Below are 14,240 nucleotides of genomic sequence, written 5' to 3' on the forward strand. Positions count from 1 at the left end.
TCAGGGATAGCACAGCAAGAGAATATCCCTAATATACAAGTACTCAGCATGATATCTAGACGACAGATCGATGAAGAAATAAAAAAATACTGAAAGTTAGAAGAAGTAGATCAAAGCAATACTCTTTCAGTAGAAGAAAAAGAGTATAAAGGACATTATAAAAGAACAGTAAAAAGGGATAATGAAGGAAGATTTGAAGTTCAAATACCCTTCAATTCTAATAGAAGCCTATTAGAGGGACTTAGAACAGCTAGCATATGCGAGGCTGCTGCAATTAGAGAAGACATTTCAAAGAGACACAAACCTAGAAAAAGGAGAGGTGGTGTTGTGCGCTCGTTGTTGGTCCCAAGGAATCTACTTGCAGTAGATTACAATAACTTACACTAATTTTAAGTAACATATGAAAATAAAGGAAGGTAGTCAGATATATTCGAAATTCCAAGAGAGCCAGAAAACAAAGGCATCAAGGTTCTTGCATCCAACCTCATCCAGCGCCTCGAAGCCAGACTTTACCACAACCAAATTTTTATATAGTACTTTAAAGAAAGCCCCTGTTAGCTTAGATTTGAATTAGATAGTTTAGCTGAAACATAAATTCTAAATAATCAAATTATAGGTAGCACTGCTCGGGTGAGATAATAATTCAAAAACTGAGTGAATTAGTGTTATGTTTATTTTTATATTATTATTTTATATTTTATATGTTTTAAATATTTCTATTGGTCGTCTGTTTGTTTTTATATAGTGACCAATATGTTCAATCACAAATTAACCCCTTAATTTGTAATCTCACATTATTCTTAACTTCTTAATCTATTATAGTTTCACCGTCTATAAGTGACATTGTAAAACCATATCGTATATTTTAATAATTAGTTCATTTACCTACAACTAAATAAATTGCCGAATAATTTATTTTCTAATTGAACTTCCTAAGTGTCGCAATTAAGGCGTAGATTAACTTGTAGGGTAAGCAAAGTTTGTTGGTATGGTATGGTCAGAATCAATGACCTCTATGCTGAGGTATGAATTATTTGTGAAATTATAAATTGGGGATTTGAGCTCATGTGAGCGCAGTCTACATACAGTCAATCATAAGTAGTTACCTAACGAACATCATATTGTGTAATTACCAGTAGCTGTCAATAAATCAACACTTTTACTTTTACTACTAATCCACAACTTCAACTTTATTATACCTATCATCGTCGACCGACAAGAAGCGGACAAAGGGGCATTTACAAACCGATTCGAACCTCAAATCCAGGTTCGAAATTTTCCACTTTTCTTTTAATTTTGTACCCCACCCCACTACCTCTTCTTTTCACATAAGACTGATTATAAGAGTTATTAATATTAGACATCATAAACCATTAAATAATTATCTAATTATTAGAACAAACTAAACTCCCTTCACACAACAAACAATACAAAACATAACCTTAAAAGCTTAATAACAAACTTATTGGAGGGAGAAAAAGAGAGTTTATATTGTTAATGCTAAAAAGGAATAGTGTGAAGCTGAGTGAATGTAGATGTTTTCTCGTTTGCAACTACTTTAAATGATCTCTCTTGTAAGAAATTGTTTATAAAGGTGGGAATATTACCCGTTAAATTGAGTTGCTCAAGTTTTCTAATAATAGCAGCTGTGTTTATTGTGTCGAAGGCACTTTCTAAGTCTAAGACTACTGTGATGACGTCATTCTTATTTGATATAGCTTGGGTTATTTCTGTTTGGAGAAGTTCCAGGTTATCCATCGTACTTCGATTGGGTCTGAACTTCGACTGTGCTGCATCTATCAGATTGTTTTCTTCAAAAAACCAAAGCAAAGGTTTATTTATCATCTTTTCTAGTAGTTTGCACATTGTGCATGTTAGTGAGATTGGCCTGTAGGCACTGGCAGCGTTAGAAGATGAGTGATGTTTGCGGATCGGTATGGTATTAAGATTTTTAATGGTAAACAAAACATAGGAAAAATGGCATTTTTCAGAAAAAACATTCATTCAGGTTTTCTTTATATAGGCCTATAATAACTTAAAAATTGTCAGATACCTGGATTAGTCACAGTCACGAGAGGAATTTTATTTCTCTGGTATAGATAGGTAAAAATAAAAATTAAAGGAACACCTGTAGAAAGAAGAAGCAGGCCGACCGCGAATTAGGTGGTTGGGTGAAGTTGAAATCGAGTTATAATTTAAAAACTACAAAGTGTTAAAAATATACTAAAAATTATAAAACAAATTTATTAGAGATGTGACGAAATTTGGATATACTTACACATTCGAATATTGTTAAAATAATTATATAAACAGCGATAATTTGATCTTGACCTCCTTTAAACCTTGTATCTATCAAACCATCAGCTGCATAGAGTACATCAATCAGATTTAATGCCAAAAATATTAACAAAAACTCTCCAGAAATTTCATTAAACATCTTAACACCTCCAAATCCGTGTTTGTGTATGGACTTTATTTTATTTATTTGTTTAAAAAATAAGATCTTAGACTGGTTTGATCTTGAAAAGGTTAATTTCGTTAATGTGGTCACTGTTAAAAAGATGCTGCTAAAATTATCAGACATCGTTATAGAAAAAACCACGAAAACATTCACTTTAAATAAACTGCATGTCCAAAAAAATCTGCCTACATTTTCTAGTATCGAAGTTTCAAATATCATTCTGCATAAGAAGAAGGTTGTATTACACAAAGATATTCCAGTAACAATTAGAAAATAAATTAGTTGAACAGTTGGTACCTTTCGCTTGCACTGTCCCAATATATTATCAATTGCTGTAAAATTCTTATACAGTTGGGACAAACAATTTTGATTAAGCAAAATAGAACGCCAGCTATTAAACTCGAACAAGATATACGTACACACTGAAAATCTCTTTAAAATGTTTATAGAATCTGTATGTTTTACAAACATAGACATGCAAGATAAAGCAATCGTATAGAAGCAGCTGCAAATCCATCTCTGAACGAAAGTTGATACGTCTTTTCGCGATCTACCCGGAAAGAATCCTATAATAAATCCAAATTTTAGGAGCCGACCAACCAAGCTTTTGTAATTTCTAAATGATTTGTAGAAAACCATCATTCACTTACTTCTCGGTTAGGAACGGCGAACAAATGAAATGTTTGTTGCAATTGTAATTATTGTACTTATATCTAAAACAAATAACTTGTGTATCTGATGTGATGCTCTTAACCTAATTAAAAATAACATCTACATTGTAGGTCATTATAAAAAGGGTCCAATTTGTAAATGTACGTTTAAAAGCAAAAACCAGTAATATACTCCAATAAAATAAACAAAATTTAAACGTGTTTAGAAAGGTATACGGAAATATAAATAATTTATATGTTGAAAGATGAGAACTCCTCAAAATGGCGTATTCCAAACTTTTAACCCTTAATCAGACATGGCATATAAGGAGAATTAATTTGTTTGTTTATATACTTTTTTATCTAAAGGAGGTAAATAATAGTTATTTATGTACCAAGGGTAATGAATAGATGTTTATGCCCAGAGGGCGACGATGTTACAAACCCGAGGGCCTCTGGCCCGAAGGTTCGTAAGTCGCCCGAGGGTTTGTAAGTCGCCCGAGGGCATATACATCTATATACTTGCGATGCATACCAACTTTTATGTCATACTAGTTTGTTATTGCATCTACAAATAAATATGTTGTAAAACATCCGGAAATGCGATTTAATTTTGACAATATATTTACTATAATTCTATCGTTCGTGTTATGTTGCTACGCTACGGAAATGCTACCAAACGTGTCAAACTAAAACCGCGATAACGCAAGATATTTTTGAGATCCCTAACCAAATTTAAAAAAAAAAAAAGAAAAAGCAACGCAAAACTTACTACCACATAAGTAGAATTGCTGTATCTTCATTATTTTATGACTAATGTGACTGCAAAAAAAGGTCTCTAAGATAAACAAATAAAATAACTTAACTTAAACGAATTAAGGAATCGATCTGAAATTTTGAGGGTGTATTAAAGACCACAATATCCAAGTTTGGGTGGAATATCAAATGCCTAGGTTGATTTTACAATAGTTTTGAATAAATAACGTCTTTGCTTTATTTTGTAGTTTTTGAGCAACAAATTAATTTTACAACTTTTTAAAATCGCCATTTTACAGCTTTGTTATGTTTTAAAAGTTAACGATTTGTTATTTTACTTCAAATATTAAGATTTTTTTTATTTTAAATTAAAGTGTCTCGACAACTATGGGCCATTGACACTGGTATTACAAAGTTTATTACAATATGTTTATGTTTACATACATATACAATCTGTTTATTAACAAGTTAGGATAAATTAGCAACATCTTAATATAATTACGCTAAGTAGTAAAGGTCTTTTAGGAAACGAATTATGGCACTGTATGTGTGTGTAGGTTCTGAAGATTCGATATAAAGACTTTCAGAAGGACTTGATTTAAAGGCGCCGACGCTAATCCGTAAAGAAGTGTTGTGAATTATATTCAGACTTTTAAGGTGAGTGTCGGAAGCAGATATGTAGAGAATGCTTCTGTAATCCAGCCTAGAGTGAATCAATATTTTGTAAATTCTTAAGAGGACTTTCTCTTCTGCCCCCCATTGATGATAAACTAGAGTTTTTAAGGTATTGATTCTATGTTGGTAGTTTGTTTTTGTATTCTGTATCTGATCTCTCCATGTAAGTCTTTTACCGAATATTACTCCTAAAAATTTGTGTTTATTAACCACTTGAAGAGGAGATCCATTTAGGTGAAGTAGAGGAGGGTGAGTGTGATGTCTTCTAGAGAAGTTTATGAATTTAGATTTTCCAGATGAAAATTTGACTCCAATTTTGGTGAACCAGTTATGAAGATTGTAAAGAGTATTTTGGAGTAAAGAGCATGTGCTTTTTGTAATTTTACCTTGGCAATAAAGAACAGGATCATCTGCGTATATTAAGTATTTTATTGGAGGGAGAATTAGGTGGTTAGGTGAAGTTGAAATCGAGTTATAATTTTAAAACTACAAATGTGTTAAAAATGTGACTAAAAATTATAAAACAAACTTGTTAGAGATGTGACGAAATTTGGATATACTTACACATTCGAATGTTGTCACAATAATTCCATAAACAGCCGTAATACGATCTTGACCTCCTCTAAACTTAATATGTAACAAACCATTAGCTGCATAGAGTACATCAATCAGATTTAATGCCAAAAATATTAACAAAAACTCTCCAGAAATTTCATTAAACATCTTAACACCTCCAAATCCGTGTTTGTATATGGACTTTATTTTATTTATTTGTTTAAAAAATAAGATCTTAGACTGGTTTGATCTTGAAAAGGTTAATTTCGTTAATGTGATCACTGTTAAAAAGATGCTGGTAAAATTATCAGACATCGTTATAGAAAAAACCACGAAAACATTCACTTTAAATAAACTGCATGTCCAAAAAAATCTGCCTACATTTTCTAGTATCGAAGTTTCAAATATCATTCTGCATAAGAAGAAGGTTGTATTACACAAAGATATTCCAGTAACAATTAGAAAATAAATTAGTTGAACAGTTGGTACCTTTCGCTTGAACTGTCCCAATATATTATCAATTGCTGTAAAATTCTTATACAGTTGGGACAAACAATTTTGATTGAGCAAAATAGAACGCCAGCTGTTAAACTCGAACAAGATATACGTACACACTGAAAATCTCTTTAAAATGTTTATAGAATCTGTATGTTTTACAAACACAGACATGCAAGACAAAGCAATCGTATAGAAGCAGCTGCAAATCCATCTCTGAACGAAAGTTGATACGTCTTTTCGGGATCTACCCGGAAAGAATCCTATAATAAATCCAAATTTTAGGAGCCGACCAACCGAGCTTTTGTAACTTGTAAATGATTTGTAGCAAACCATCATGCACTTACTTCTCGGTTAAGAACGACGAATAAATGAAATGTTTGTTGCAGTTGCAATTATTGTACTTATATCTAAAAAAACAAATAACGTTTGTATCTGATGCTCTTAACCTAATTAAAAACAACATATACATTCTAGGTCATTTTAAAAAGGGTTCAATTTGTAAATGTACGTTTAAAAGCAAAAACCTGTAATATACTCCAAGAAAAAATTTAACCGTGTTCAGAAGGGTATACCTAAATATAAATATTTTATTTGCTAAAAGATGAAAACCTCTCAAAATGACGTATTCCAAACTTTAAATCTTAATAAGACATGGCATATAAGGAGAATTAATTTGTTTGTTTATATACTTTTTTATCTAAAGGAGGTAAATAATACTTATTGATGTACCAAGGGTATTACATAGATGTTTATTATTATAGAGGGTGACGATGTTGACGATGAAAGACCCGAGGGCCTTTGGCCCGAGGGTTTGTAAGTCGCCCGAGAGTTTGTAAATCGCCCGAGGGCATATAGGTCTATTAATACCCGGGGTGCATACAAATTTTTATGTCATACTAATTCGTTATTGCATCTACATATAAAAATGTTGTAAAAAATGCGAAAATTCGATTTTATTTTAACAATATATTTAGTAGACATTATATCGTCCGTGTTATGTATGCTGTCAAACGTGTCAAACTAAAACCGTGAAAATGCAAGATATTTTTAAGATCCCTAACCAAATTTTAAAAAAAGCGGAAGAAGCAACGCAAAACTTACTACCACATAAGTAGAATTACTATAAACAAATAGAATAACAACTTAAACTAATTAAGGAATCGATCTGAAATTTTGAGGGTGTATTAAAGACCACAATATCCAAGTTTGGGTGGAATATCAAATACCTAGGTTAATTTTTACAAGTTTTGAACAAATAACCTTTTTGCTTTATTTTGTAGTTTTTAAAGCAACAGAAAGACTAATTGTGTGCGGAAACGTAGAAGAAGGACGTAGAGGCAGAGGACGCTCACCTATCCTATGGTCAGATCAAGTACAGAAAGCCACTGGAGAGACGTTTTCCGAGTCCATGAGAGCAGCCCAAAATCGCAAGAGATGGAGAGAATTGACAGCCCGCATTGTAGGAAATCACGATCCTCAGCAATGAGGAAACGACAAGAGAGAGAGAAAGCAACAAATTAATTTTAAAAGTTTTAAAAATCGCCGTTTTACACCTTTTTGGGTTTTAAAAGATAAACATTTGTAATTTTTTACAAATATCAAATAGATTTTTTTTTTATTTTAAATTAAAGTGTCTCGGCAACTATGAGCCATTGACACTGGTACAAAGTTTATTACAACATTTTTATGTTTACATACATATACAATCTGTTTATTTACAAGTTAGGATACATTAGCAACATCTTAATATAATTATACTAAGTAGTAAAGGTGTCAGTATTTTAGGAAACGAATTATGGCACTGTACATGCTTGTAGACACGAGTAGATCATTTAAATTATTTTGAAAATTGTAGTAGTCTTTTTGAGGTTTGTACTGGACACATTGTAGTAATATGAGCAGGACTGTCAAGGACTCATTACAATGTTCACAGCGAGGATAGTTTTCAGAAGACATTAAATATTCATGAGTAAGTCGAGTGTGATCTATTCTGAGACTTTTGATATTAATATTTTTTTTCTGCTCATTTGAGGCAAGGTGATGGAGGTAACAGATGGTTCAATTGTGCGTAGTTTTGCATTTTCCACGTTCCAGTGTGTTTGTAATGTGCTTAGTACGTTGTACGTGATACTGGCCTTTAGGTCTTGGTGAAGTTGTATGTTTTCCATATTTTCTAAGAGCAGGCCAGTTTTGCTGCATGATCAGCGTTCTCATTCCCATTGATACCAACATGGGATGGTATCCAGGTGATAGTTACTGAAACACCATTTTTTGACTGCTGTTGGCAGATACTGTGGATGCACTGTACAATGAGATGTATGGAGTATATATTTCTGATTGAGTCAATTGGGGAGAGAGAATCGGTTCATATTGCTAATTATTTCTCATTGGCAATGGGCGAGTCTAATACCTTGTGTATTCCATACAGTTGGGCTGTGTACATATTGCATCTATTAGAAAGCCGATATGATGCTACTATTGTATTTGAGGTACTGACGGCACAGCCGACGGCCTGTTCTTTTTTGGAGGCATCTGTGTAGAGAAATTTTTCATATAGCTGTATCTGTAAGTTCCTCAAATGTTTGTACCAAGAGAGTTCTGGGCGTTTCTTCTTTTTTGTATCGACTCAAGCTGGTAAGGACAGTATGTAGCTTTTTGGTCCACGGGGGAATTTTGGACGTAGGAAAGGGATTTGTGAGTTTTAGGTCTGTGTCTTTCAGCAAAGTTTTTAAAATTTGTGAAAGAGAATGTGCTCGAGGGTGGCTATTATCTGGGACAGGTTGGGGAGTATTAATTAGTCTAATTACTGGGTTTTTTTAATTAGCGAAAATTCTAGAGAAGTAAGACAGTAGTAAATGTTGCTTTCCGTCTTATAAAAAGTGGAGGTTCTGAAGATTTAACATAAAGACTTTCAGAAGGACTTGATTTAAAGGCGCCGACGCTAACGCGTAAAGAAGTGTTGTGATTTGTATTCAGATTTTTAAGGTGAGTGTCGGAAGCAGATATGTAGAGAATGTTTCCGTAATCCAGCTTAGAGCGAATTAATGTTCTGTAAATTCTTGAGAGGACTTTCTCTTCTGCCCCCAATTGATAATGAACTAGAGTTTTTAAGATATTTATTCTATTGTGGTAGTTTGTTTTTGTATTCTGTATCTGATCTCTCCATGTAAGTCTTTTATCGAATATTACTCCTAATAATTTGTGTTTATTAAACACTTGAAAAGGAGATCCATTTTACTGAAGTAGAGGAGTGCGAGTGTGATGACTTCTAGAGAAGTTTATGACTTCAACTTTTCCAGATAAAAATTTTAGTGGACCAGTTATGAAGATTGTTAAGAGTATTTTGGAGTAAAGAGCATGTACTTCTTGTAACTTTACCTTGGCAATAAAAAAACAAGATCATCTGCATATATTGAGTATTTTATTGGAGGGAGAACAAGAGAGTTTATACTGTTAATGCTAAGAATAAATAGTGTGGGGCTGAGAACTGAGCCTTGGGGAACTCCATTTTGTGAGATATGTAATGTAGATGTTTTCTCGTTTGCAACTACTTTGAATGATATCTCTTGTAAGAAATTGTTTGTTAAAAGTGAGAATATTACCCCTTTAAATTGAGTTACTCAAGTTTTCCAATAATAGCAGCTGTGTTTATTGTGTAGAAGGCACTTTCTAAGTCTAAGGCAACTGTGATGACGTCATTCTTATTTGATATAGCTTGGGTTATTTCTGTTTGGAGAAGTACCAGGTTATCCATCGTACTTCGATTGGGTCTGAATTTGGACTGTGCTGCATCTATCAGATTGTTTTCTTCAAGAAACCAAAGCAAACGTTTATTTATCTTTTCTAGTAGTTTGCACATTATGTATGTTAGTGAGATTGGCCTGTAGGCACTGGCAGCGTTAGAAGATGAGTGATCGGTATGGTATTAAGATTTTTAATGGTAAACAAAACATAGAAAAAATGGCATTTTTCAGAAAAAACATTCATTCAGGTTTTCTTTATATAGGCCTATAATAACTTAAAAATTGTCAGATACCTGGATTAGTCACAGTCACGAGAGGAATTTTATTTCTCTGGTATAGATAGGTAAAAATAAAAATTAAAGGAACACCTGTGGCAAGAAGAAGCAGGCCGACAGCGAATTAGGTGGTTAGGTGAAGTTGAAATCGAGTTATAATTTAAAAACTACAAATGTGTTAAAAATGTGACTAAAAATTATAAAACAAATTTGTTAGAGATGTGACGAAATTTGGATATACTTACACATTCGAATGTTGTCAAAATAATTCCATAAACAGCCGTAATACGATCTTGACCTCCTCTAAACTTAGTATGTAACAAACCATTAGCTGCATAGAGTACATCAATCAGATTTAATGCCAAAAATATTAACAAAAACTCTCCAGAAATTTCATTAAACATCTTAACACCTCCAAATCCGTGTTTGTGTATGGACTTTATTTTATTTATTTGTTTAAAAAATAAAATCTTAGACTGGTTTGATCTTGAAAAGGTTAATTTCGTTAATGCGATCACTGTTAAAAAGATGCTGGTAAAACAAGAAAAAACAACGAAAATATTTACTTTATACATACTGCATGTCCAAAAAAATCTGCCTACATTTTCTAGTATCGAAGTTTCAAATATCATTATGCATAATAAGGTTGTATTACATAAAGAGATTCCAGTAATAATTAGAAAAAAAATTAGTTGAACAGTTGGTACCTTTCGTTGGCACTGTCCCAATATATTATCAATTGCTGTAAAACTCTTATACATTTGGGACAAACAATTTTGATTAAGCAAAATAGAACGCCAGCTGTTAAACTCGAATAAGATATACGTAGACACTGAAAAACTCTTTAAAATGTTTATCGAACCTGTATGTTTTACAAACATAGACATGCAAGATAAAGCAATCGAATAGAAGCAGCTACAAATCCACCTCTGAGCGAAAGTTGATTTGTCTTTTTGGGATCTACCTGGCAATAATCCTATAATAAATCCAAATTTTAGGAAGCAACCAACCGAGCTTTTGTAATTTGTAAAAGATTTGTAGCAAACCATCATGCACTTACTTCTCGGTTAAGAACGACGAATAAATGAAATGTTTGTTGCAATTGCAATTATTGTACTTATATCTAAAATAAATAACGTGTGTATCTAATGCTCTTAACCTAATGAACAACAACATATAAATTCTAGGTCATTTTAAAAAAGGGTCCAATTTGTAAATGTACATTTAAAAGCAAAAAACCAGTAATATACTCCAAGAAAATAAACAAAATTTAACCGTGTTCAGAACGGTATACGTAAGTATAAATATTTTATTTGTTAAAAGATGAAAACCTCTCAAAATGACGTATTCCAAACTTTTAACCCTTAATCAGACATGGCATATGTTTGGGAAATCATGTACTATTTCTTTTCATATTTTTACTATTAATATTTTTCTTTTAGTGTACTATAATGTGATCTAATTCAATGCTGTATTCTAACGACTTTGTTAAAATATATTGCTTCCTGTTATTTCGTAAAATTGTTAAACTCGCTATCTCATTTATTATGTTTTAAGTGCCGAGAATTTGGCTTCTCTTTTGTATTTTTGGTCACAAATATAGAAACAAGTGTACGGTTTTGTATTACCGTGACAATTAACTTAAATTATCGCCACTCAAAATCGCAATACAATAGAGTGATTTATTGGTGTACCCTATTGGTATACAGACTATACGTAACGGTTAGAGGGTTCTTTTCTGACCGTCTTAAGTCTCAAATCACTTCATCCCAAGACAGCGAACCAAACGGACCTAGTGTGATCGGTTCTCGTCCTATCGAGTGTCGGCGGGCGTCCCGACGTGGTACCAACGAGATTTCCCTGACTAAGAATACGACTTCAATATTTCAAAGGGTAAGTCTATGTTCTTTGTACAGGCAACAATAATGAGTATGGCTAGTTAATTTCGTAATTTATTCACAGTTGTATTTGCTATTTTTCGCTAATTTATTTACAAATAAAATATTGCATTTTTTCTTCACTATTATTTATTTAATATCATTTAACCAGCGACCTCTTAAGTTTTATAATAAACAGTATATAAGGAGAATTAATTTGTTTGTTTAAATACTGTTTTATCTAAAGGAGGTAAATAATACTTATTTATGTACCAAGGGTATTAAATAGATGTTTATGCCCAGAGGGCGACGATGTTGTAAGTCGCGCGAGGGTTTGTAAGTCGCGCGAGGGTTTGTAAGTCGCCCAAGAGCATATACATCTATTAATACCCGCGGTGCATACAAACTTTTATGTCATACTAGTTCGTTATTGCATCTACAAATAAATATGTTCTAAAATATCCGAAAATTCGTCCGTGGCAACGGGCCATCGTCGGGCCAAAGGCCCTCGGTTTTGTAAGTCGCGCGAGGGTTTGTAAGTCGCGCGAGAGTTTGTAACTCGCCCGAGAGCATATACATCTATTAATACCCGCGGTGCATACAAACTTTTATGTCATACTAGTTCGTTATTGCATCTACAAATAAATATGTTCTAAAACATCCGAAAATTCGATTTCATTTTGACAATATATTTACTAGTAGACATTCTATCGTCCGTGTCATGTTGCTACGCTACGGAAATGCTGTCAAACGTGTCAAACTAAAACCGTGAAAATGCAAGATATTTTTGAGATCCCTAACCAAATTAAAAAAAAAAGGTCGGAAAAAGTCGAGTCCAGAAATGCCTACGACAAGGAATATGAAAAATTACAGCACTGGATGACAGAAAACCATGTAGAATACATGCGTGCGGGTCATAAAGTACACTATTACGTAGTTGGTAACTAAGCAATAAAAACACACTATGATAAAGTCACGTTGAGATGGCAGTGTACGGATATAGGATAACAGCGTTGCCAATTCTACTGCCATTGTAAGTTTTGCTACTTTTGTAAAATAAGCAGGGCCAAACTCACGGTAAACTAAGATATGTTTAGGTAAGCTAAAGTTGTTAATAGAAAATTCGTGAATGAAATAAATGGTAATAATTCCTAAAATGCTTTTATACATAATACCGCAGTTAATAGGGAAAAAAATATGAAAAATATTCTACAGGTTTTTTAATGTTGTAAACGGTAGATAAGGGATAACTGATGATAATTCCTTGAAGAATTACAGCCAATTTTGCTTTGTTTATTTTTTAAAGAAAGATGAAGTTTGGAAAAAATCATTTTTTGGCCTATTTTGTTCCTCGTGCATTTTAGGGAAAAATGTTTCAAATAAATGTTGCAGATTTTAAACAGTTTTTTAATTTTTTAGTTTGTAAATTAAAATACATAAACAAATGACTGAGATAATTGCAAAAAACCCCTAATTGAGGCCCCTAGAACACAAGTGCAGTTGCTTATCACTTAGCAACTGATATCTAACAACAGGCACGTACTTTTGGCTTCAAACTTTCTACATTAACAACAATAACACCATCAAAAATTACATGTCATTGAAAACATGCTGAAAACTGAAAAAGTGCTACCTAGGTTTTTAAATTTATATCGAACTTTGAACAAAGATTTTTCAAAACTTTGTTTTTGGCACTTACACCCCTTGTGTTCTAGGGGCCTCAATTGTGCACTAATTTATTAAATGTTCATAACTTTATTTTTTGCATAATGACGTCTAATATAACTACTTGAAATTATGTCGATTAATGAGTTATTTAAGTGTGCTACATTTCAACCAGATCAACTAAATATTTTATTACCTTTACTGAGAAAAGAATACCCCCAAAAAACAATTTTCAATCATCTTCATTTTCATAATCTAGTTCATCTTCAGAGTCATCGTTTAATGAAATTCTAATAGGTTCAATGTCATCTTGAATGTTGTCTACTGTCCAAAAATTATTCTCCAATTTTATAACATGGTTGACGTAATTTTTCCAATGTCCATTGTTCTGTACTTTATCATAACATTCATAAATCAATGTTTTAACGTCGTTTTGTTTGAAACTTGAATTCTTAGAGGACACGTACCGTTTCACTTCACTCCACACCATTTCTATTGGGTTCAGTTCACAGTGATAAGGCGGAAGTCTTAAGATATGTACATCTACGCGGCATTGTTCGTCAGTGTGATTCCTGTATTTTTCACCAATACAATCAATTTTGTATTTGTCATAAATATTTTTAAATACATTAGCAGTTTCCAGAAGTTCATTTTTTAAGTAATCTTCTTCAAAATAAATGTCCTTTTCATAGAGCCACTCCTTAATTTGACGTTTCACCCAATATTGTTTGGGAAAATTTAATTTCCTAGAGTGATAAGATGCATTGTCCAAGATAATGACATTCTTTTTATTTTTTGGGAGATTCGGTATTAACATCTCTTCAAACCATTTTTCAAATAGATCTCCGTCCATCTCTTCATGGTAATCTTCAGCACCTTTTTTGGCAAGAAAAGTGATGTCAGCACCTTCAACAAATCCGTCTTTGTTTCCTGCATGGACTAAAACAAATCTTGGTCCTTTTCCGGTCGGAGTTTTTAAACCTGTGGTAAGTCCATTTACGAAAGCCTGTCGGCTATTTTTTATTGTTGTATCTTGCCATACTTGCCCATTGGTTATTCCAGTATTAACCCATGATTCGTCCATA

At 32.8% G+C, this 14,240-nt stretch overlaps 1 protein-coding gene across 1 annotated transcript; it reads right to left on the reverse strand.

The window, feature by feature from the left end:
* Positions 1–1,500: 1,500 nt before the first annotated feature.
* On the reverse strand, positions 1,501–1,866 carry LOC140431253 (uncharacterized). Its single transcript, XM_072519192.1, has one exon. The coding sequence runs from the start codon at positions 1,864–1,866 to the stop codon at positions 1,501–1,503; it is 366 nt and encodes a 121-aa protein (XP_072375293.1).
* Positions 1,867–14,240: the final 12,374 nt, after the last annotated feature.

The sequence above is a fragment of the Diabrotica undecimpunctata genome, unplaced genomic scaffold (assembly GCF_040954645.1).
Source record: "Diabrotica undecimpunctata isolate CICGRU unplaced genomic scaffold, icDiaUnde3 ctg00000602.1, whole genome shotgun sequence".
Taxonomy (NCBI): Eukaryota; Metazoa; Arthropoda; class Insecta; order Coleoptera; family Chrysomelidae; genus Diabrotica; species Diabrotica undecimpunctata.